Here is a 23,741-nt window from a genome sequence, read left to right on the forward strand (position 1 = left end):
ATCTCCAGTCAATGTCAGCGTTGCACGTGCCTGGAGAAGACAACCAGGTAGCAGATTTCCTGAGTCGCAAGACTTTAGTTTCAGGAGAATGGTAACTGAAGGAATCAGTGTTCCAACTGATAATAGATCATTTCGGTCAGCCAGAGATAGGACTTTATGGCGTCGTCAGTCAACAAGAAACTTCTGCAGTTCTTTTCCAGATACCCGACACCAGGGTCGTGCGGAGTGGATGCCCTGTCTCAAAGGTGGGACTTCTCCCTGGCCTATGTCTTCCCTCATTTTCTCTCATCCACAGAGTATTATGGAAGGTCAGGACAGAAAAGCCAAGCCAAGTCATAGTGGCGCTACCGTATTGGCCCAGAAGGGCTTGGTTCCCTATGGTAGAGAGTATGGCGATAGCAGAGCCGTTATTCCAGCCAGTGTCAATGGACCTTCTCTCACAGGGTCCTGTCAAATGCCAAGAACCTCAGAAGTTATCTGTGATGGCTTGGAGATTGAGAGGCAACAACTGAAAAATAAGAATCTGGCCCCTAAAGTAATTGAAATACTTTCTTCAAGCTAGAAAGAAGGTATCATCAGCCATCTATTACAGAGTTTGGAGAATATTTGCGAAGTGGTCCAAAGGCAAATTTCAATTTCCCAAGGCGAATATATCGCATGTATTGCAGTTCATGTGTGACAGTTTCAACAAGGGGTTTGCAGTATCTACGCTGAAAGTGCACATTTCAGCTTTGAGCACATTACTGGATAGAAGGCTTGCTGAACATAGTCTGGTGAAGAGATTTTGCCAAGCTATTAAAAGAATTTGTCCAAGAATTAGGTCTGTGGTTCCCCAATGGGACCTTAATTTAGTTTTAAACTGACCTATGTTGGCTCCATTTGAGCTGTTGGATAGAGCCAATCTGAAGTTTCTGACATGGAAAGTAGCCTTCCTAGTGCCAGTCATGTCGGCCAGAAGGGTAGGTGAACTTCAGGCCTTGTGTATTAAGGATCAATATCTAAAGATATTTCCGGACAGGGTGGTCCTTAGGACTAAACCCTCTTTTCTGCCCAAGGTGGTATCATCATCTGAATCAGGTATTGTATTACCATGCTTTTGTCCGAATCCGTCAAGTAAGAAAACTTGCATACTCTGGATGTTGTCAGAGCCATCAGAATTTATTTAGATAGGTCTGCCAGTTTCCTGGCAGACAGAAACTTTATTTGGTATTCTGCAAGGTGCAAAGCGAGGATTTGTTCCAGCAAAACAATTTTAAGGTGGCTCAGAGAAGTGATTTCTTTTACCTAGAAGAAAGTAGGACGTGTAGTACCTGAAGGCATTAAAGGGCAATATCTGTCTCATGGGCGAGAGGCAAATGTTTCAGCCAGAGAAATATGCCAAGCAGCCACTTGGTCATCGCTGCACACTTTCTCCAAGCATTATGCACTGGATGTTTCTGAAGTCCGGTTTGGAAGTGAAGTGTTGAGACAAGACTAAGGATAATAGGGAGGTGCTCAGCTATATAGGAAGAGGAGGAGCCAGATCCTGGGGGGGGGGGGGGGGGGGGGGGGGGGGACTACCCGTCTAATTGGGAGAGAGAGGGATGAACCCAATGTAATGGCTGCCATGAAGTACTCTGAAGAAAAGGCATTATCGTGAGTATAACCATTGCTTTTCGTAACATATATAAGGGTAGTTTGGTTTACTGTGAATAATGGAAACTACTCTGAGGCATAATGAGTACTTGCTGTGTATTTACTGTCACCCACCAGCTCACTGCAGCCTTTGGCCAATAATGGTGAAAAAATTGAAAACAATATTGTGAGATGTGAAGTGGTCAAAATTGACTGGAAATTTGTTATTGATGTTAGTAATTCTCTAGGAGGTGGTTCCCAAACCTTCTTGAATCAGGCGCCCTAGAGTATCAGCATTTTTATTTTCCAAGGTGTTTCTAGTCCAAAAGTTTCTAATTGGTCAATTTAAGAAATAATATCAAATGAAGTAAATTGTGCTTATCTGTCACACCATACATTACTGTGAGGCAGAAGTCTCCTCCGATATCCCTTGAACTCACCCGGCAGTTCCCTGGAAATCTTTCCATCTGATTTGGTATTTGATGTGCTATTTTTACATGTGACTTATTGCATGTAAATACAGCACGGAAGGACTCCCAGGGAAGTCGGATGCGATATAGCGCAGGTAGGGTGGACAATCCTGGGATCGGCGGGATCCCAGGATTTGACCCCAAAATTAACGGGATTGGAGTTTCCAATCCTGGGATTTCTGAATTAGACTGTGCATGCACAGTCTAAAGCCGAGCAGTGTCTGAGCACCCTCTCAGACACTGCCTGGCTACTCCCGTCTTGGCTGTGTGACCCCATGCAGGGCAACACGGTCAGAGGTCACGCTGCGCAGCCCACCGGGCACACCCCCTGCACCGCCGCTCTCCAGTTCCGGACTCACTGCCGAGGATTCACGGACCCTCTCAGTTGTACAGCTGTTCCAGTGGGGGTGGTTTTTTTTTTGTTTATTATGGAGGCCAAATCCCAGGATTGAAAGCAACGCACTGGGATTGGCATCCCTAAATGCAGGCGATAAAAAGCAGCCACGATGTGCAATGATTAACACTATAGAATGTGTTCACTGGTGTGCTGCTCTGGGCTTTCTGGCTTATTCTGGTTTTTAGGGTGCAGCACCCTGCACCTAGATTTAGTGCTAAGGACCCCCAATATACAGAGAAGCCTTGACGATGGCTTTGGGGCTTAAATCATACATTTGCGCAAAAATATGTAACCAATATCTCTGAATTCTATTATCATGTAGCGTTCAAGACTGATTTCTAATGCCATTTAGTGAGCTGGGGGAAAACCATGCACTTTTCACTTACCCAGTATTACCCCTCCCTTTCATGCACCTGAGTGGTATTACCAAACTAATTGAGCATCTACCACTATATATATATATATATATATATATATATATATATATATATATATATATATATATATATATATATATATATATATATATATATGTATGTACGATGTGCAATGATGTCTGGTTTCAGGTAATGCTTGGTGCAGAAGATCCGAACTCCAACTCCTTCCCATGAGCTCATTGGAAAGCCCATCTGATCGAATGTTAAACATGATTTGGTCACTTTGCAGCCGATTTCCCAGCCTGATCAGTTGGAATCTGGTAAAAAGTGATCAAATCGCACAGGTTGTGGTTGGAATTGTACACATGCTGTGATTGGAAGCCACCAGCACTAGTTGTGCCTATAACTTTGACCATACATTTGTTTTGGTCTATGTCCATCAACCACTATACTGCCAACCCTGTGCTGCTAAGGGCCAGGGGAGGAGGTGAGATAGCCACTGATTAACATAATACCCCCAGTCCCCCACGTTTGGGTACTCACTACTGGTCCTGCACTCCCCGAATAACATGTGGCTGACGCACAGAACCTGATTAGCAGGCCGCCATAGAAGAGGGATGTGTAGTAGCTGCGGCAGCCGACAAAGAGGGCATGATAGCTGGAATGTTCAGCCCCTTCACAGAACGGCTGAGGAGCGGCGACCAGAAGCTCTGCAGCGTACGCAGGGCGGCAAATCGGAGAGCACAGGGACCCTGCCGGGTAGAGATGGGGCGTTCGCGAACGAACCGGATCTGTTGAACGGATCCCGCTAAAGAACGACTGAGCCGCCGATCCCAAAAAGATGATCCGTTTCAGTTTACAATGCATTTCCCTGATCTCAGTGCTGCCACCTGTGGCAGCTGAGATGTACTACCTCTGTAGACCGAGTACAGTGCTGTGACTACAAGTGATAGAAAGATTAGCTGCTGCTGCCAGGGATGGCCATCGGTGCAGATGCCATCGATGGTTGCCATCTATGGCGATTCTGCACCCAGCCATCGATCAGTGTTTTTACTCGGTCATGTATATTCCCATTTTTTTTTTAAAGTGAGGCGAGGAGCCGTCGAAAAGATCAGCATCTTTTCGCTGAGAGATCTGCCGGATCCCGGTTCAGCTTAATGATCCGTTTTGCCCATCTCTACTGACGGGAGTGAGTGAACTACTCACGCCACAGCATCCTTCCCCCTCCGCGCGAGTTCCAGTCCACCCCGGCGCTTGGCTGATATGTGACGCGGCCAGCACGCTCTAACCTCTGCGGCCGCATCACAACAGTATCCCTCCACAATTAAGATGTGTGCACGCTGATACGGCCACCGGGCGTCCCAGGGGGAGCAGCCATACACAGAAACTGAGTCCCATGCACAGGGAGTATTTGCGAACCCTGAGAGAGCTCTCAGCCATTCAAAGAACGGCCGGTCATTTGACAGGTATTTTAAAAATCTAATAGCCGCCCCTGCGCGTCCCGTCCCCGCTGCTGCTATTTGTTATCACATGCCCGGCCAGGTCAGCCAGCAGCACTCGCCGCACCCGGCACCACGTCCCCTCCCGACTCCCGCAGCGCTGCTGATATATATGAACATCACCGCCCGGCCAGGTCAGCACTCCCCGGCGCTCAGGGACCTGCTGCCCGCCCCACTTCTCCCCGGTGTCTGCATGCATATGCCTGTCAGGTGGGCAGGCATATGCATACAGGGAGGTCGGACGTGATCGTATGTACTAACCGTCCGACCTCCCTGATCCGGTCCGATGCGCACGGGACCGCGCATCGGATCAGATATCACACACCTGCGATTTTGGGCTGATTTCACCCGATTATCGGCACAAAGTGCCGAAATCGGCCCAAAATCGGATAGTGTATGGGGGCCTTTACATTTGGGTGGGGTGTGTTGAAACTGACATCTAAATTGCAGTGTAAAAATAATGCAGCCAGTATTTACCCTGCACAGAAAAAAATAACTCACCCACATCTAACTCTCTCTATACATGTTACATCTGCCCCACCTGCAGTGCACATGGTTTTGCCCATTTTGAGAACAAAGTTGTACTGCGATCAGATCTGAATAAGGGCCTTTATGCAATAAAGAATATCTATCCTTTTGTATCGGTGCCTATTTCACTATAGATTATTAGCGTGCGAGCAGGGCCCTCATTCCTTTTTGTCTGTTGTATTACTATTGTAAAGCGCAATGGGATATGCGCAATGGAATTGTGTCCTACCTCTCCTGATATAAAGAGAGATGAGCAGTGAACAGCACAGAGTCCTTTTTTATGCAAGTTCTGGTGGTCATAATAAATACACCAAATAGTGGGTATTGTAAAGGGAGGGATCTCCACTAAAGTCCTGTTATTAAGAAGGGAGGAGATTAGTCCAATTAAAGTGTGAGAACCCCTTTAAAAAGATTTTTCGATATCTGCACTTCCTTTTTTTGTCCACATGGTGGTGCTCTGTGCAGGCCTTACACTAAGAATCCTCACCTTAAATGACTCCTGTAATTCATTCACTGCCTATAGGGATCTGTGTCTTATCTGAACAGCAGGACCTTAACTCCTGGGCTGCTAGGAGAGAAGCTATTGTTGTGCACTAGAAGCTCCAAATTCCTCTCTTGTCTGTGACCCCGGCCTGCTCTCTCAGTAATATTATCCTGATCACAATCGCAGGACATCCCTACCCTGTAATCCATACATAAATACAGATTAAAGAGGAAATACACATTCACGTGTAATCGCGTTTTGGCTGAGTAAAGTACTTGACCGCACCATCTCCTGGGTGTAAGGTGCTTGCGACCAGAACTATTGTGTGGATAGTGTTGGGATTATCCAGGGTTATTAGATCTATATAATTCACGATTTGAGAGCTATTATCATATACACATTCAATGTATTTCTTCTTAACCCAATAAATGTCAGCCATACTTGAGCAGGTAGTGCTGTAACCTAAGGATAATGCGTCTATTTAACGGGTGTGGATAATGTTGACACTTTCTGCATTCTGGGATTTGTCCATTTCTTACACATGTAATTGGATAGGACAGAGGCCTGGAATTAATGTGAAAGGACTCAGGCCCCACAGATTCTCTCTGCCGTGTGTCCGCGGTGAGCAGATTTCCCAGAGGAAAAAGAGCCAACATCACAGGGCAAAATAATGAATCGTATATCCATTGTGCCAGACGTTTCTCTGCTTATCATCTATTTCTAGCCGCACATTTATAATTAGTCTGCTCCCATCTACTCCTCATTACCCTGGTTTTGAATTTGCAATGCATTCTGGTCCCGCTAGCACGGATCAGTTTTGCTCTGAAGCCACATTCTGCTCCTTGATCCTGAATTTAAAGATTATTCTAGCCATGTGACTTCTGGACAAATCCATTTCGTTTGCTTTATTCAGAATGTGGAATCCCTCTAGTCCCGATCACCCTGTTCTTGGAATTGCAGTGACTTTTCTTCTGTTCAGTTTTACTTATTCTGATTTTCCTTCTGGATTGGCCTGTTTCTTTATTTGCAATGGATTGTGGACTGGTGCCTCTAGTCATTGTTCGGGTTTAAATGCTCGGTGCATCTCCTGGTTCCCGTGCCCAAAGGTTACAAATTTATATCCTTGTCTATTAAAGGTGCATACACACTGGGCGACTATGCCCAGCGTGTATGGACATCGATGATCGCGTTTATCTCTGCATAAACACTGAGCGGCATTCCCCCTGCCCGGTGCCGATGGAGGGGGGGAGGACGGCATTGCATAGCGGAGTGCTATGCGAAGCCGTCCTGAAAGCCGCTCATCTGCTGGTTATGAACGGCTTTCCCGGCGATGTTGCGGGAGCGTGCAGCAGCTTCCGCTTTGAGCGACTTTCAGCTCAAATCGCCCAGTCTGTATGGGCCTCAAGCCGTGCCCTGGTGAATGTGGTTTCAAAGGTGAATCCTAATTACTCTGGTTAAGTTCTCCCTGGATCAGTGCTCTAGCCCTGTTCAGTCAGACTCCGAAATGTCTAGCCCTACTCACTCTGGGGTAAATGTACTGGGAGTTCTATTGAAGATGGGATGTTGCCCATAGAAACCAATCAGATTCTACAGTACTTCTTATTTACTGAGCACCTTCTAGAAGATAATAGATAGTGGGGGTGGTATTCAATATGGGATTCCGACAGTCGGAATCCTGGGCCGTTTTCTTTTCATCAGACAGCTTGACCGTCGGAAATTAAAAGTTCCGGCTGTTGAGTGACGAAAAGTCTGAGGATTGGCAAAACAGCTGTGAATTCGACAATCGGCGCCCGTTTCCGACAAAACGGATCCGAGTTTAAAAAAAAAGTCGGATCTGACGCCCATCAATGGTGTCTTTAATGGCAGCATTGAATAGGTGAGTGCAGATATATTTCCTCTGTTGGGAAATATTGGCAGATATTGAATTCCCTCCAGAATCTGATTGGTTGCTATGAGCTACATACCATCTTCTATAGATCTCCCATCTTAGTACATTTACCCCTACTGCACTCTAATTTAGTTGGTGCCAATCTGGATCTGTAATTGTAGTACATTCCATTCCAGCATCTCTACTGCCGATCACCCAGATTCTGACTCCGGCCTCTCTGGTGTTGATTAGTTTTGGCTTTCATGTGTTTCCCATTTGCCAGGAGAGGACCATTTCCCCACACTATAATATTTCTCTTCCAATCCTTACCCATATCCCATATGGTCTAGCTCAGAGTGAGGGGAATACTGGGGAATTTTGTATTTTTTCCCCACCCAAACCGAAATATTTTGGGTCGTGCTGTAGTACCTGTCCCAGAAACCAGGGCTGGCCTTGTGTTCCCTCTTTGTCTATTTAAGGCATACTGTATATCGGTGGATTTCTGTTATTAAATTCAGGGGGTTAAGTGGTCAGTAATCCCCTTGTACATACACGCACAGGGGTCACCATTTATTTTTGTGTAGCACCTGGCTTTTGTCAGCTGTCTGTTTTGCGTTTGTTATGTAAGTCAGAGGAATTCATCGCGACAGCTGCACCGCGACCATGTCCTGACTCCTTACTTGTATGGTCAGATTGTCAGTGCGTGTCCTTTGTTTCTACATAATATAAGATGTACCTGTACCTGAAGGCTGCTCAGTAACGTTGTCCAGCTTAGGGATTGCTTCTTTAGTTGACTTGTACCCATCTTTCATTACCATGTCACTGGCTGGATGCACCTCACTGCCTGTGTAGTAACATTTAAGGCATTGTATACCCCTTTCACACTGCACTTATAACCCAGGTATAAAAGCAACAAAGTGAATGACCAACTTAGCAATTAATTCCAGACTAAAAGAAGGGAATTCAAAATCTTGTGTCCGACCCAGGTTTGCGATGTGAAAGCGGTATCAAATCAAAAGTTTTACATTGTCAGATGTTCGATGAGGGGATAGATTTAAGTAGAGAAGAGCAACGTAGAAAACCGAACCTACGTGAAATTACCTATAACGAGATCCAAGGCATGACTCAGATCTTCGCACCATCGGGTCGATTCTGGTTCGCTCCTGTGAACCAAATTTGCCCCCTGCCCCGATGCGAACGGCCTCGGCTATTTGCAATATTGCCGGGCCATTCGCATCGTGGAGGGAGGGATGGGGGTGGTGGCGGCGGCGCTGGTACATGGAATGCCCAGTGTTTCATGGGTGTCCCCATTAAAAAAAGCTGTTTTTTCCCATGGGAATGTGGGCGGGACAAAGTCTGCTGAGGGCGGGCAGCTGACCCATGCGAACTGACCCATGCTTCCTGCCTTCCGGGAGCAGGCAGCTGACCTCACCGGATGTCAGCTGCCTGCCCTGTTCATGGAGGTGTTCCCTTCCTCCGGGATGCCTCTATGGGCTGCTGCAGGGGCAGCCCATAAAAACGGGTTCTGCACATACCGAGAATGATACTGCACATTTGCCGGACCCGTAACTGTGAATATGCTTCTATGGACTGCTGCTGAAACAGCCTATAGAGGCTGGTGGCCAGCGCATGTGCATTATCGGAAAAGTACTGGTGGCAGCGGAGGGGGGGTCATTGTGCAGCCCCCTTCCTCCACAGAGGTAAAAGCTGCCACTGCAAGCAATTCATCATTGTCATTACATTACGTTTATGCAATATTTGCAGTGTTGACCCTTCTTTTTCAAGACCTGTGCAATTTGTCCTGGCATTCTGTCAATCTGGGCCACATACTGACTGATGGCCGCACATTCTTTCCTTATCGACGCTTGCCACCTCATAACTAGACTGCAGCAGAATGTTGGGGAAAAAAAAACCCTAATAATTGGATTACAACATACCATCATACCCAGTGGCACCTAGGGGGGGTACTTTTTACCCGGGTCTAATAAAGGGGCCCGGGGCCCACTAACTACCCATTGCAGAGAGTTGGGCAGTGACAGAGAGGACAGACTTCCGCTGCAGCACAGCCTCTCTTTCCAGCCCAGCACATGTTGCTCAGTGCTGAGCTGCGGAGAGAGGCAGCTGCAGCAGCAGTTTGGCCTCTCCCTCCCTGTACAGGTCTGCACCTGCTGCCCCTACAAAGTTTTTATTTTAACAGAGGTGTGGTCATGCCCCATCCCATTGGCCACGCCCCATTTTACTAGGGCCCGGCAGAGCTGTCGGCGCCCCTGATCATACCCACTGTCCACTTAACCATAGACATGTGGACAAGCGAAACTACAGTTGAAACATGTAACAAACAACTCATTGAGAGGCAGGATACTCTTACGCTAGCCCCGCTTGGGCTCTCCTAAGTATATCTGTTAGCGGTACAAATATTGCAAAAAAACGTTTCAGCGATGAGAATTCCAACATGTCCCATGTTTTTCTAACACTATTGGTGGTACAGAGTTTTAAAGAAATGACAGCGGCATGCAGGAGATGTGGTCTGTGGCCTGAAAAATGTTGTGATCTTTTTGGCATTAAGCATCAGCATGTATAGATGAAGACCGGTTTATCCAACCCGGCCAGTGCGCTGTTTGCCGAGAATGGGACGCAGACGCGAGCGATACGCTCAAGCACCCCATTCACGGCAACGGGACAGCATTCCCTGTACTACAACTTCCCATTTGTAGAACAGGGAATGCCAAGAAAATTGGTTTAAATAGAACCATTTCTTTTCAGGTTAACGCATTATGAGAGGGGCGAAGACTCTTTCTATAAGAGGCCTGTTGTGAAAGTGGGGAAAGCAGTTTTCTCAGGAGATTGCAATCTTCAGCTTGCAATGAGCAGACCTAGGACTATTCAGGTATTTTAAAATGATTAAACCCCTCCTGTACATTAAGTGTAATCTCCTTCGCTTATTTTTCACCTGCGAAATCAAATAAATATTATCTGCGTTATCTCTAATCCTCTGGATTTCTGTTGAATAAAAAGCAGTGTTTGGCTCCTTGCCGGCTTCTAAACAGTTAAAAGCAGAATCAATTCCCTCACCTCCCCCCACACCCCTTTCTTCATTCACCCATCTCCCTCTGACACTTTCTGCTCATTACGTGTAAATCTCGCTCCAGCCCAACACTGAATTTCAACAAATATCAGCAAAAATACCAATGAATATTTAATGGTATTTTTTATCCATCAAATCTACCTTCTCTCCCCTCACTGCGTTCCTGAAATTTGCAATTTGACACCAAGTTGCTGGGCAGAAAGAGGAGCCAGTATTTCTGCAGACATGATAATGCTGCCACACAGGAAAGCTGGGTATTTGTGCCCATTACATAGGCAGCAAATGAAGTGATTTGGAACAAGGTCTCCGACTGCTTTGGAACCTAAAAATTGTATCATCTATTTGACCTTGTTCAGCCTTTAATATAGATATATAAATGCTGCATGCTAATACCGAAATTCCAGATTTGACCTGGAAAAACTGGGATATATGGGTTTACTGGATTAAATATCTGCTTAACGGGTGGATTATTCTTCACGTCAGGCCGTATGTGTTTCTTTATGTCTGTGTATAAAATGCTGAAACGTATATAAATATGAGCAGGTCGAAATGAGTGCATTGCCCCCCACCCTCCACCCCTGATTTGGTTATGAAATAAGGGATGGCAGGTTGGCAAACAACTTCTTAAAATGGACCATTGTGTGCCTCTCTGGTCACTCCAGAAGCCATAAGGAAAGGCATCACTGATACAGCAATGGTCTTGTCCTGTTGGCCTTGAGCCCTAGTCCGCCCCTCCCTACAACCTTGAGTAGGCAGCTAAATTTAACCTTTTCTAAATCCTTGCTTTATTTAGCCAGAGAAAGTCAAACCAAAAGCCCTAGGGTTACAGCTGCCAATTTACCTTCATGGGTAGAAAAAAAAAATTCTTCTTGATCCCATATATTGCAATTAATTCAGATCCCATCACCTATGCCATTAGTGGTGGTGATAGAATCGCCAGCCCCCGCAAGCTCCCCGCCGCTGCATCCTCCGCCACCATCGTCGGTCCCCGCCCCTCCCCCCTATTCCTGCCCGTCTCCCTGAAGAGGAGATGGGCAGGATCTGGTCACCCAGCCGTTGAGAGACTGGGACGCGTGTGGGGACGATCTGACGAGCACAGGCAGTGAATGAGAGGGGCTCTATCTGTGTCATTCATTGGAATTAATAATAAAAAATTATATTTAGTCCAGTTTTCAAATAAATTTAGTGAATGTGCTATTGGTGCATCCTGGAGAGGGAGGCCCAGACAGCCTGATTGCCCTTATAAGGAGAACCCCAAGATTGCTGGCGAAACAGCTTTTTTGTAGTCACGATGGTGTCCCTTTGTCACCCCCTCAGCCATGTTTTTGAAACATTCTTTAAACTAATCTCAGTTCTGACCTTGAATGTTTGTGCATACTAAATCAGTCACATTTACTGTGCAAGACAACAATCCAAACGCATCAAAGCTCTACTTCACAATTTAACCCCTCCAATACCTTCACTAACAGGGCAGACATTGTATAACGCTATAGGATTTATGTCTTCACTGCAGACAGTCTAGAATACGGCATTCAACATGCCACAAACCGATCACTTATATACAGTAATATTGTCTCTGTGCCTGTGTGCGACCACAAACACTAAAGTAAATGTGCGTATATGTGTAAATTGACACATGTGGTGTATCTGTGTGTATATATATATATATATATATATATATGTATATATTGAGCCCACTCAAAGCAAATGCTTCGAAAGCTAGAAGATGTAGTTTTACTTGCTGCCAACAGATGGCACTGTAAGCCCACTCAAAGCAAATGCTTCCAAAGCTAGTAGATGTGGTTCCACTTGCTGCCAACAGATGGCAGTGTTTTGGAGCCGTACAACATAGATATAGATGATAATATATATATATATATTATACATTTTTTTTTTTATAACAATAAAGGCATGGCTAATGCTCACAATTTTGGTTCATAATCATGCATGTAATACAGTATATTTTCAATTAGTTTTGAATATATGATCATTTCTTGAATTATAGATGTCACGAGCTCCTTGATGATTCTTGGTGGATGTTCGCAGACCTCAGCTTTCTGAGTGTTTGATTGGCTGTGTAGAGGCCTCTCATGAAGCTGATGAGGGTTGTTTTCTGCCCAGTAATGAAATTCTGCTTGTCAATGTAGCCACGCAAATGAAAGTGAGCTGTGAAATGACAGCGATAACGCCAGACATGACCCACCCAGTGATGCGAAACTGTCTGTCACGAATAGCAGCCACCATCTGGACGATGTCATATTCAAAACCAATTGAAAATAAACTGGATTCCACGCAATTTTACATTATGCACTAAAATTACCCGGAGGAAACCCAGGCAAGTACAGGGAGAATATACAAACTCTGCACAGTTAGGGCCATGATGGGAATCAAACCCATGACCTAAGTGCTGTGAGGCAGTAATGCTAACTATTACACCGTCCATACTGCCCCGATATTTACAATATGTAAATAAAGAATCCATAACACAAGAATCAACTCATTGGTTTATTAACACACAATAACAATTGATCTCACTAATGCAAGCAACAGAAAATAAAATCACAATGACATTACAAACAGCCTAACAGCTGCAAAATATCAAATGCTTGGCAGTTCGAAAACCCCACCCCAAACGGTCTTTTTTTTTTTTTCTTTTATTACATTTTTTTGTCATTTTGTTGTTTTTTTTTTTAAAGTTTTTTTCTTTATTTTTATATCAGGTTTTTACAGCACCTTCGAAGTAACACGTACATCTGTGCAAAATTCTTTCTTGTCCATCTTTTACTTTTTTATACAGAAACACAAACACGAGTGATGGCTGTTAGAGGAGGGGGTGGATAAAGCGAGAAATGATTCATTCTCTTCCTATAGAATAAACATCAAGATCTCTTTCTTGAAGAGGTTACAGATTTTGGCAAAGTTTAACACTGACTGACTGGAAAAGAGGTTTTCTGGGAGTCTTGGAAGCCATTTTAAAATACGGATTTCAAACTGTACTTCAAAATGGTGCCTCGTATTGCCTCTAAAGTGCTATCTGCAAAGGGGCGATTACACCCTCCCTTCCCTTTGGTAGCGAGCCTCTGGCATTGGACCGTAAATGGACGGAAAAGCTACAAATCGGAATTAAAAGCATCTGATCTGGACAGTCCTTTTATTAAAAACAACCAAAATCATAATTTTGTGTCAATGTAGAGCAGGCCTAGTCCCACAGGTCTCATAAAAGATTTGTATTTGGGCAGTATAACTCAGCAAAGATATTCCTTCTGTTTAGGTTAATGCATGCATGTCCAAACTATGGCTCTCCGGCTGTTTTGAAACTACAAGTCCCATCATGCCTTGCCACAGTTTTGCTATCAAAGAGTGTTAAAACTATGGCAAGGCATGCTGTGATGTGTAGTTTCACCATAGTTGCGGGGGCCATCGTATGGACATGACTGGTTTAATGAGTGCAGTTGGTTTTGCTTACCTTGTGGCAGATGCACTTAGAATGATATCACCTCTATTTGCAGTCAGGAGAAACGTGATTACTCCTTTGAATGGCTGTTATTTCAGTCACATGTGTCATAGCATTAAAGGGACACTACCATCAAAAAATGTGAATATATATATTTTTAGATAAATATCTCTCCGTCGGTCTCAATGTCTTTATTTTACAGTGTGCTTCAAAGCAATAGGTGTCGGTTCTCTCACTGATGAGGCTGAAAGAGACCTCTCGAGTGAAGGGAGCGAGGCACATCATCGGATGAGATGCGACTGCTGCTCAAGGCTCTTGTAGAGATCATGTATGATAGTACAATTATTTATGATATGCAATTATTATGAATTACTAAAAATATATATATTTTCGAATGTTTCATTTATTTCACGTGAACCATAAAAAAACAGAAAAGTAGCAAAGATCAGGTTTCTAAGCAATAACACAGCAGCTTCTGGTGATGGGCACCATTGCGTTGTGGAAGGAGACTGAAGGATATAGAAAAGCAAGCTGCACAATTTGCCCCACAGGTGACACCATGCAATTCATGGGTACAGTAAATTAGGGGGGGGGGGGGGGAGAGCAAACGCTTATACTCGAGTGAACATGGGGGCCACAGAGCATCCTCCCCACACATTCCAAATAATGTACTTTATTTTACATTAACGGAAGTACCAATTGGGCGTCGGCCTATATTTTGACAGGAGCAACTTTACACCTTCATGGCACACTTTAGATGGGAAAGTTCCTTTTTAGAAACACTTCTATTAATGTAATAAAAATACTGACATGTACAATAGTCACAAGTGAATAATAACCCCCCCCACCCCAAATACCATCATTGTCACAATGACATTTTGGAGCATCGAATGTGTCTACACTATTGGCGACAGCAACCAGGATGCAGCATGCAGCTGCACTTCTTCTAAGCCCGCCCCCAAACTCCCATTGGCTGGTTCTGAGGAAGGGGGCGGGGGGGCGGAGAGGAGACCACTGAAATAATTATGCAAATTTATTGCTGAAGGTACAAAAAAACTGCGTTCATTTATTCATGATAGGTAGGGTCCCTTTAACTCTAATGTCATCTACTCTGACATATAGGGTCCCTCACAGCACAAATAGGTCTAGATTATAAAAACAATGGCCCTTATTCTGATCTGTGCGGCCGGAGCCGCATACGTTGCTCCGGCCGCACAAACCAATCCCCGCCTACAATACGGATCGCCACGGCCGTCCGTACGCGGACGGCTGGCGATCCGCATGAAAATGGTGGGGCGTACGCCTCCACCATGGTGGGAGCTGCCCCCTGCATTCGATGGTCGGCGACCATCGAAGGCAGGGCCGCACGCTCCACCAGCTCCCGCAAGCTTAGACCACACGGACAATCGTCCGTGTGAAAGCTTGTATGGGGGCGGAGAGCTGACATCCGGCGATGTCAGCTTTCCGCCCCCATCACTGGCGTCATAGCCTCATTACCATGCATACGCCCCGCGTTTGCATGGGAACGCCCATGAAACGCTGGGCGTATGCATAGGGTAATGAGGCTATTAAGCCCCTCACGCCCCTATACGCCCCCTTTGCGGCGTATACATTTTTTGTGCGGCGATTTCCCCTGCACATGCGCAGAGTGACCTCTGCGCATGTGCAGAGTGAAAACATCGGCGGTACGGCCGCACGTGGGCCGTACCGCCGAGATCAGAATAAGGGCCCCTATGAGGCCACTTCAGAGACGATGAGGTGATAAACCCTCTTCTGCATACAGAAATGATTACTAATAATAATTATAGGTAATCAAAAGAGAATAAAGAAGAGCAGAATATTCTGAATGAGACAATACATGATTCACACTTAAATAAAAAATAATAGACATTAACATAGGCCCTTATTCTGGTTCACTCCAAAGGCAAATTCCTTCTCAAATGGACAAAACCATATGCACTGCAGGTGGGGCAGATGTAACTTGTGCAGATAGAATTAAATTTGGGTGGGGTTTTACTTCAAAGTGAGATCTATATTGCGATGTAAAAATAAAGCAGCCAGTATTTACCCTGCACAGAAACAAAAATAACTCACCAAAATCTAACTCTCTCTGCACATGTTTCATCAGCCCCCCCTGCTGTGCACCTGGTTTTGTTCATTCAAGAAGGAATTTGCCTTTGCGAGTGAACCAGAATAAGGGCCATAGTTCAAAGGTGCAAATCTGTAGTAAAACTGTGTCAACAAATCAGCAATTAGATTTATTGGGTTCATTTACGAAAGCTTCTAAAAATTAAGAGGTGATGTTGTCCATAGCAACCAGAGTATGTCACGTCTCTATTACATCCTAGAAAATGATAAACAGAATCTGGTTTCTATGGACAACACCTATTTTCATTTTTAGAAGCTTCAGTAAAATGTACCCCTATAGGTCTAGTGCAGGTCAGACAATGGAAGCAACTGTCTGATTGGTCGCTGTGGTTTCATTACATACAAAACTTTATCAATACTAGATATTCACAATGGACACAATACATGTAGACAGAATGAATGTGAGGGAGGGGCATCTTATCGGGTGGGCAGCAAAATGATTGGACGGAGCAGGGGGGCTGGGACGTTGTGAAATTTCGGCCTGGAAGACACTACTTTTTTGTTGGATTTTAATTATTTCCCAATTATGCTGCTTTCACATCGCAAAATGAAGGTTCGTACCAGGGCTTTAAAACGGGTCAGTCCCGGCGCAAACCTTCATTTTGGGATGTTCACATCTACACAGCGAACCGTTTCGTTGACGTCATCAGGGTCGCGGCAGGGAGTTGCCGCATCATCGGGGGCGGGGGGGAGGAGGCAGAGCTCAGAGCTGGCGATGCTCCAAGCACTGCCTTCTCCATATAGTGAACGGGAAATGGGTCGCTCGACCCGTTTAATCTGTTCACACCTCCAAGCACCATGGCAACAAACCCATAAGAACTCTGCTTTCTTACCAGTTCGTATTGCCGTGTTGCTACCCGTTTTAGGGACATGGTAACCCCTTGCACATCACACTAATAACTGACTCAAAACACCCGGTAATTAGTTGCGATGTGAAAGGGGTATAAGTTGGAAATATTGATTATCTGACCAATAAATGTTTGTATGTAACTGCAGTAGCCACGGAGGGTCTGCTTATATAATATTCAGTACTTATATAACTGTAACTTCCTCTTTGGGCCGTATTCAATGAGGCCGGCGAGGGGGTTAAATGATGAGGATCGCCGAAAGCAAGCCACCCTCACCGTATAACCCCCACGCCGACCGCTCACCATATTCAACGTTCTGGGGGAATCCTCGTTGTCAGAGGACGTGAGTATTCCCCCAAACGGGAGGTTCGCGGCTAATGCCGCGTTTTACCACAGGTGATGGTAATCATACATTGAGGGGAAAGTCCAGAAACAGAGCAATGTGTCCCTCCTGTAGAGGGTCATGTTGCGAGCTATGTTATTACTCTGGACTAACTTGCATTTAGGTTTAGCAGCCCTTTACAGTTCATATTAAATGGCTTCCACAATGATCAGTCTGAATAAGCTCAGTCTGGCCAGTAAGAGAAATACACCTTATCTGGCCAGGCTCATCTCTGTCCCATCATCGGGCACTCACTTAGCTAAGTGCTTTGTGTTTTCATTTGTACACAGCAATACACACACACACACACAAACGCTAACACATACTCGGCGCTCGTTTAACATGCCTGCTGTAAGCAGCATGGCCGAGTACCAGAGCGGAGCATGTAACCAGTGTTCCCTGGCGATTCAACAACCCTGTGCCCCCCAGGACAACTCTGCAGCTAGGCCATGTCCTGGGGTCACAGCCCACAGCGGCTTTGTGCATTGTTTAACCAGTTCTCAGCGAATATCGATGAACTTGGGATTCCAGTCACCATATGGATGTTAACAGCATGGTTGCCAGTTTCATTCAATTCCAAGCAGCGAAGCATTGTATTGTGTTAGCCATTGATAAAAGCAGGGAAAGTGGAATTAAAGTGATTCCCTTTATGGCAATAGGTCATTTCAATGCAAGACTACCTGGGATGGTTATTGTGTTATACACAAAGCTATGTCTCCTTTCCCCAGTACTATCTGAAGATGTCAATGGGCAGGGATCAAAGAGGAAGGGAGACGGACACTGAGGGCGCGTGTATTTACAGGTAATGACTATAGTCCTCAGACATAACATACGTTTCAGTCCAGCAAAGTGAAATGTACAGAGATAACTGACTGGTACATCTGCCGAGTGAACGCTGATATCAGTATTTCCATAGAGTGATGTCAGTTTGTGACAGTAACACAGCTTTCCGTATATGTTACTTATTACATGGATACCCTGAATAAGGTTTTAGTGCCCAGGATGTCAGTATTGCCTGCCAAAAGTTCCCTGCACAGACTGGCAGCAATGCTTTGAACCCTTACCAGGACAGCAGCACAGACACCACACAACATCTGCCCCACCTGCAGTGCACATGGTTTTGTCCATTTGAGAAGGAATTTGCCTTTGCAAGTGAACCCGAATAAGGGCCCATACCTGTTCACGGTATTTGTACTGTTCAGCATAACACACCTGTCCATGACTTCAATACTGTCCAGAATACTAAACCTGTCTGTAACTTCCACACTGTCCAGCATAGCACATCTGTCTGTGACAGCTACACTGTCCAGCATAACACACCTGTCCATGGCTTCAATATTGTCCAAAATATCATACCTGTCCATCACTTCCATATTGTCCAGCATAACACACCTGTCTGTGACTTCCATACTGTCCAGAATAACACACCTGTCCATGGCTTCAATATTGTCCAGCATAACACACCTCTCCATCACTTCCATATTGTCCAGCATAACACACCTGTCCATGGCTTCAATATTGTCCAAAATATCATACCTGTCCATCACTTCCATACTGTCCAGCATAACACACCTGTCCATCACTTCCATATTGTCCAGCATAACACACCTGTCCATGGCTTCAATATTGTCCAAAATATCATACCTGTCCATCACTTCCATATTGTCCAGCATAACACACCCGTCCGTGACTTCCATACTGTCCAGCATAACACACCCGTCCGTGACTTCCATACTGTCCAGCATAACACACCCGTCCGTGACTTCCATACTGTCCAACATAACACACCCGTCCGTGACTTCCATACTGTCCAACATAACACACCCGTCCGTGACTTCCATACTGTCCAACATAACACACCCGTCCGTGACTTCCATACTGTCCAACATAACACACCTGTCCGTGACTTCCGTACTGTCCAGCATAACACACCCATCCGTGACTTCCATACTGTCCAACATAACTCACCCGTCCGTGACTTCCATACTTTCCAACATAACACACCCGTCCGTGACTTCCATACTGTCCAGCATAACACACCCGTCCGTGACTTCCGTACTGTCCAGCATAACACACCCGTCCGTGACTTCCATACTGTCCAACATAACACACCCGTCCGTGACTTCCATACTGTCCAAAATAACACACCCGTCCGTGACTTCCATACTGTCCAACATAACTCACCCGTCCGTGACTTCCATACTGTCCAGCATAACACACCCGTACGTGACTTCCATACTGTCCAACAGAACACACCCGTCCGTGACTTCCATACTGTCCAGCATAACACACCCGTCCGTGACTTCCATACTGTCCAACATAACACACCCATCCGTGACTTCCATACTGTCCAACATAACACACCCGTCCGTGACTTCCATACTGTCCAGCATAACACACCCGTCCGTGACTTCCATACTGTCCAACATAACACACCCGTCCGTGACTTCCATACTGTCCAGCATAACACACCCGTCCATGACTTCCATACTGTCCAACATAACACACCCGTCCGTGACTTCCGTACTGTCTAGCATAACACACCCGTCCGTGACTTCCATACTGTCCAGCATAACACACCCGTCCGTGACTTCCATATTGTCCAGCATAACACACCTGTCCGTCACTTCCATACTGTCCAGCATAACACACCCGTCCGTGACTTCCATACTGTCCAACATAACACACCCGTCCGTGACTTCCATACTGTCCAACATAACACACCTGTCCGTCACTTCCATACTGTCCAGCATAACACACCCGTCCGTGACTTCCATACTGTCCAACATAACACACCCGTCCGTGACTTCCATACTGTCCAGCATAACACACCCGTCCATGACTTCCATACTGTCCAACATAACACACCCATCCGTGACTTCCGTACTGTCTAACATAACACACCCGTCCGTGACTTCCATACTGTCCAGCATAACACACCCGTCCGTGACTTCCATATTGTCCAGCATAACACACCTGTCCGTCACTTCCATACTGTCCAGCATAACACACCCGTCCGTGACTTCCATACTGTCCAACATAACACACCCGTCCGTGACTTCCATACTGTCCAACATAACACACCCGTCCAGGACTTCCATACTGTCCAACATAACACACCCGTCCAGGACTTCCATACTGTCCAACATAACACACCCATCCGTGACTTCCGTACTGTCTAACATAACACACCCGTCCGTGACTTCCATACTGTCCAGCATAACACACCCGTCCGTGACTTCCATATTGTCCAGCATAACACACCTGTCCGTCACTTCCATACTGTCCAGCATAACACACCCGTCCGTGACTTCCATACTGTCCAACATAACACACCCGTCCGTGACTTCCATACTGTCCAACATAACACACCCGTCCAGGACTTCCATACTGTCCAACATAACACACCCGTCCAGGACTTCCATACTGTCCAACATAACACACCTGTCTGTGGCATCTATACCTTCCAGAATACCATACCTGTACGTGGAATTTGTACTGTCCAACATAATAAACCACTCCAAGACTTCCATACTGTCCAACATAAGACACCCGTCCGTGACTTCCATACTGTCCAACATAACACACCTGTCCGTGACTTCCATACTGTCTAACATAACACACCCGTCCGTGACTTCCATACTGTCCAACATAACACACCTGTCCGTGACTTCCATACTGTCTAACATAACACACATGTCCGTGACTTCCATACTGTCTAACATAACACACCTGTCTGTGGCATCTGTACCTTCCAGAATACCATACCTGTACATGGAATTTGTACTGTCCAACATAATAAACCAGTCCAAGACTTCCATACTGTCCAACATAAGACACCCGTCCGTGACTTCCATACTGTCCAACATAAGACACCCGTCCGTGACTTCCATACTGTCCAACATAAGACACCCGTCCGTGACTTCCATACTGTCCAACATAACACACCCGTCCGTGAGTTCCATACTGTCCAACATAACACACCCGTCCGTGACTTCCATACTGTCCAGCATAACACACCTGTCTGTGGGATCTGTACCTTCCAGAATATCATACCTGTACGTTGAATTTGTACTGTCCAACATAATAAACCAGTCCAAGACTTCCACACTGTCCAGTATAACACATCTGTGACATATTGTATATTTAATTTTTGGATCAAACATCTGTGATGTAAGCACAGGACTAATGTATATACCAATGATATCCTGCAAAGTACATATCTATAATAAGATAATTGTGACACTGTCTCTCAGGTATTATACAGATATGGCTGATGCATATATAACAATAATTGCCTGTATTCTATCTCACTGGAACCACACAAGTGATGTCACCAGTACAATCACCGCATCATTATTAAGAAATCTCCTGTACTCTAAAGAATAATAAACCACCTTGTGTGGGTTATATACAGGGGGAGGGATGGCTGATGTACCAGGTCATTCACAAACAATGATATAGAAAATCTGACTGGTGTTTTAAACACATGCTGCATTTTAAAAGGAAAGGATACAAATGTTACAGGTTTTACCCATATAACACAGTAAAAGTGTTCATGTGATTCTATGATCAATCTCTTTGGGCTGCAGTCTGCAGTAAGCTCACAATATAAAAGGCAGGAGAAATAGACCACTGTACGGGCAGTTAAAAGGAGAGTAGCTGAGAAATAAATAGGAGCATAATGTCATTACTTCATATTATCATCACACAGCTGAACCAAAAAAACTACTTTATACTGTTGAGGAACTTGAGCGGGGAAAAGGGCTGTAGTGCTGCAATGAAAGAAGCAGAGGATTCTGGGAATAGGCAAGACCAGACTGAGGGAATCAGTGATCTCTGTCCTCCAGGGCCAATCGCGTTAGGTCAATGTGATGTAGGCCGATGCTTTCTCCTTCAGTTGTCTCAGGCACAAGTGACAGCTCCAGCTCCCTGCAACAAGAAAATGCAGGTCATAGGTCATTTTCAGACCACCACCATCTGTAAGTCCTGTGCCCCTAGGTAGCAATTAGCCTATGGGATGTAGGCATTATGGATGGCCATCGTTTCCATTGCCATCGATGGTGCTTAGCTATGCAATGGATGACCATCTATAAATTTTACATATCGATGGTCATCCATTGTATTTGATTGATTGGCCTGTGGGCCAATCAAAACACAGGGGGCGGGGCTCCACGGGTGTCGGGGTTGAGCTATTTTCTGTGTCCCGGCACTTTGAAAAAATGAAATAAAAGCAAAACATCGTTTTGCTATTCACGCGATGGAGGGAAACCATCTGGTTCTCCCCACATCCATGGCAAAAGTATTAGACATTGGCCATGAACCATCAATGATTTAGAATCATCGATGGTCGATGGCCATCCCTAGTAGGCATTTCCTACTTCTAACTGATAAGCTGCCATGTCAGGAATATTCAAGACGATTCAGGATCATTCGTAATGATCCGAAATCATTAGATGGTTGGCTGCATGCAAGGAGATGTGTTTGTGTACATACCCTTGCATGTTACTGCGGGGATTCGCCTCTTGGGAGCGTTCGGCCAGGCGGCGTTAAGCTAAGCAGCACATGGGCGCTGCTTAGCGAGCGGTCCTGAATTGTGCATAGACAACTCTTGCTTTTTCAATAAAAAGAACCTCAGGAATGACTGGATAAATATTTTGCCTATCTCTATTTTATACCATGAGTTACTGTATAACAGTTATAACAGACTGATACAGAATAACGCTCGCTAAGACCATGGGGGTTATTCTGGTTGGTTGGATGTAACATCCATGCGCAGAACAGGGGGAACCTCCAACCTCCCCTCTTCACTGCCTCATTAGCATGAGAACGCCCATGAATTGTCATGGAAACGCCCATGAATTGTCATGGAAACGCCCATGAATTGTCATGGAAACGCCCATGAATTGCTGGGGATTCCTATATGGTAATAGGGCTGCCCGCCGCATCACGACCCCTTCTCCGACCCCAGTGTTGGGTACATGCACCCAGCGTATGCAAATGCGCACAGCATAAACATCGGACCCCGTGCGAACGCAGGATATCTGCGATCGGACCTGAATAATGTCCGATATGTATTAACCCATAAAATAGTGGGACCGTTTGGGAGAGGAAACGCGTCCATATTTATATAGAGATATAACGATCGCTGCTGGAATAGTGTGGAAGATCTTTTTTCTCTGTAAGGTTAATGGACTGGCTGTAAAAAGCCGGACAGTGGTCTTAAAATATGACATTCTAAAGAGGTATTTGTTCAGTGCTTTGAAAACAAAAAAGAAATGTATCCGACATCCAGAGGTTTCCTGTAGTTAAAATGCTGTGAATTACGGTTTATCCAGAGAAGCACTGTGAGAGCTTTCCTTCTACAGCACCTCATCCCTGATTGTTAGGTGTTCACGTGCCCCTGTCTATTGCTGCCCATACACGCCCTGATACGGGAGTGCGTTTCGTGCTTTACAAGCACGGATCACATTGCATTGCCTGTGCAAGCACATACTTTTTGTATTGTGCGATGAGGTGCTGCGGGAGCGCGCACCTCAAAGCACAGAATGCACAGCTCGCATTGCAGCGTGTATGGGCTGCTTAGGA

General features: G+C 45.4%; 2 protein-coding genes across 7 annotated transcripts in view; both read right to left on the bottom strand.

Moving 5' to 3' along the window:
- Positions 1–12,813: 12,813 nt before the first annotated feature.
- On the bottom strand, positions 12,814–21,480 carry LOC146036005 (uncharacterized). 3 transcript variants are annotated; one of them, XM_083159750.1, is made up of 3 exons: positions 19,914–21,480; positions 19,770–19,877; positions 12,814–18,761 (listed from the first exon to the last, which is right to left on the bottom strand). In XM_083159750.1, the coding sequence occupies exons 1-3, from the start codon at positions 21,317–21,319 to the stop codon at positions 18,119–18,121; spliced, it is 2,157 nt and encodes a 718-aa protein (XP_083015876.1). In that variant the 5' UTR covers positions 21,320–21,480; the 3' UTR covers positions 12,814–18,118. The 3 variants fall into 3 exon arrangements, with proteins under 3 accessions (XP_083015876.1, XP_083015877.1, XP_083015875.1); XM_083159751.1 differs by having other exon boundaries at positions 12,814–18,437; positions 18,474–18,761; positions 19,770–21,480; XM_083159749.1 differs by having other exon boundaries at positions 19,770–21,480.
- A 147-nt stretch (positions 21,481–21,627) lies between these two features.
- Positions 21,628–23,741, bottom strand: part of DPF1 (double PHD fingers 1) — an 81,798-nt gene continuing 79,684 nt past the window's right edge. For all 4 annotated transcript variants that reach the window (XM_083159755.1, XM_083159753.1, XM_083159754.1 and 1 more), the window contains exon 12: positions 21,628–22,085. In XM_083159755.1, the coding sequence (XP_083015881.1) occupies positions 22,015–22,085 (71 nt within the window). In that variant the 3' untranslated portion in view covers positions 21,628–22,014. The remainder of the gene's footprint in view (positions 22,086–23,741) is intronic.

This window comes from Crinia signifera, chromosome 9 (genome assembly GCF_055691185.1).
Source record: "Crinia signifera chromosome 9, ASM5569118v1, whole genome shotgun sequence".
NCBI lineage: Eukaryota > Metazoa > Chordata > Amphibia > Anura > Myobatrachidae > Crinia > Crinia signifera.

Coding starts and splice junctions, on each gene's coding strand:
- LOC146036005 (XM_083159749.1), bottom strand. CDS start 21,319: ATGTTTGATCCAAAAATTAAATATACAATATGTCACAGATGTGTTATA. Junction 18,762..19,769: donor AGTATGGAAGTGACGGACAG/GTGTGTTATGCT, acceptor AGCCATGGACAG/GTGTGTTATGCTGGACAATA.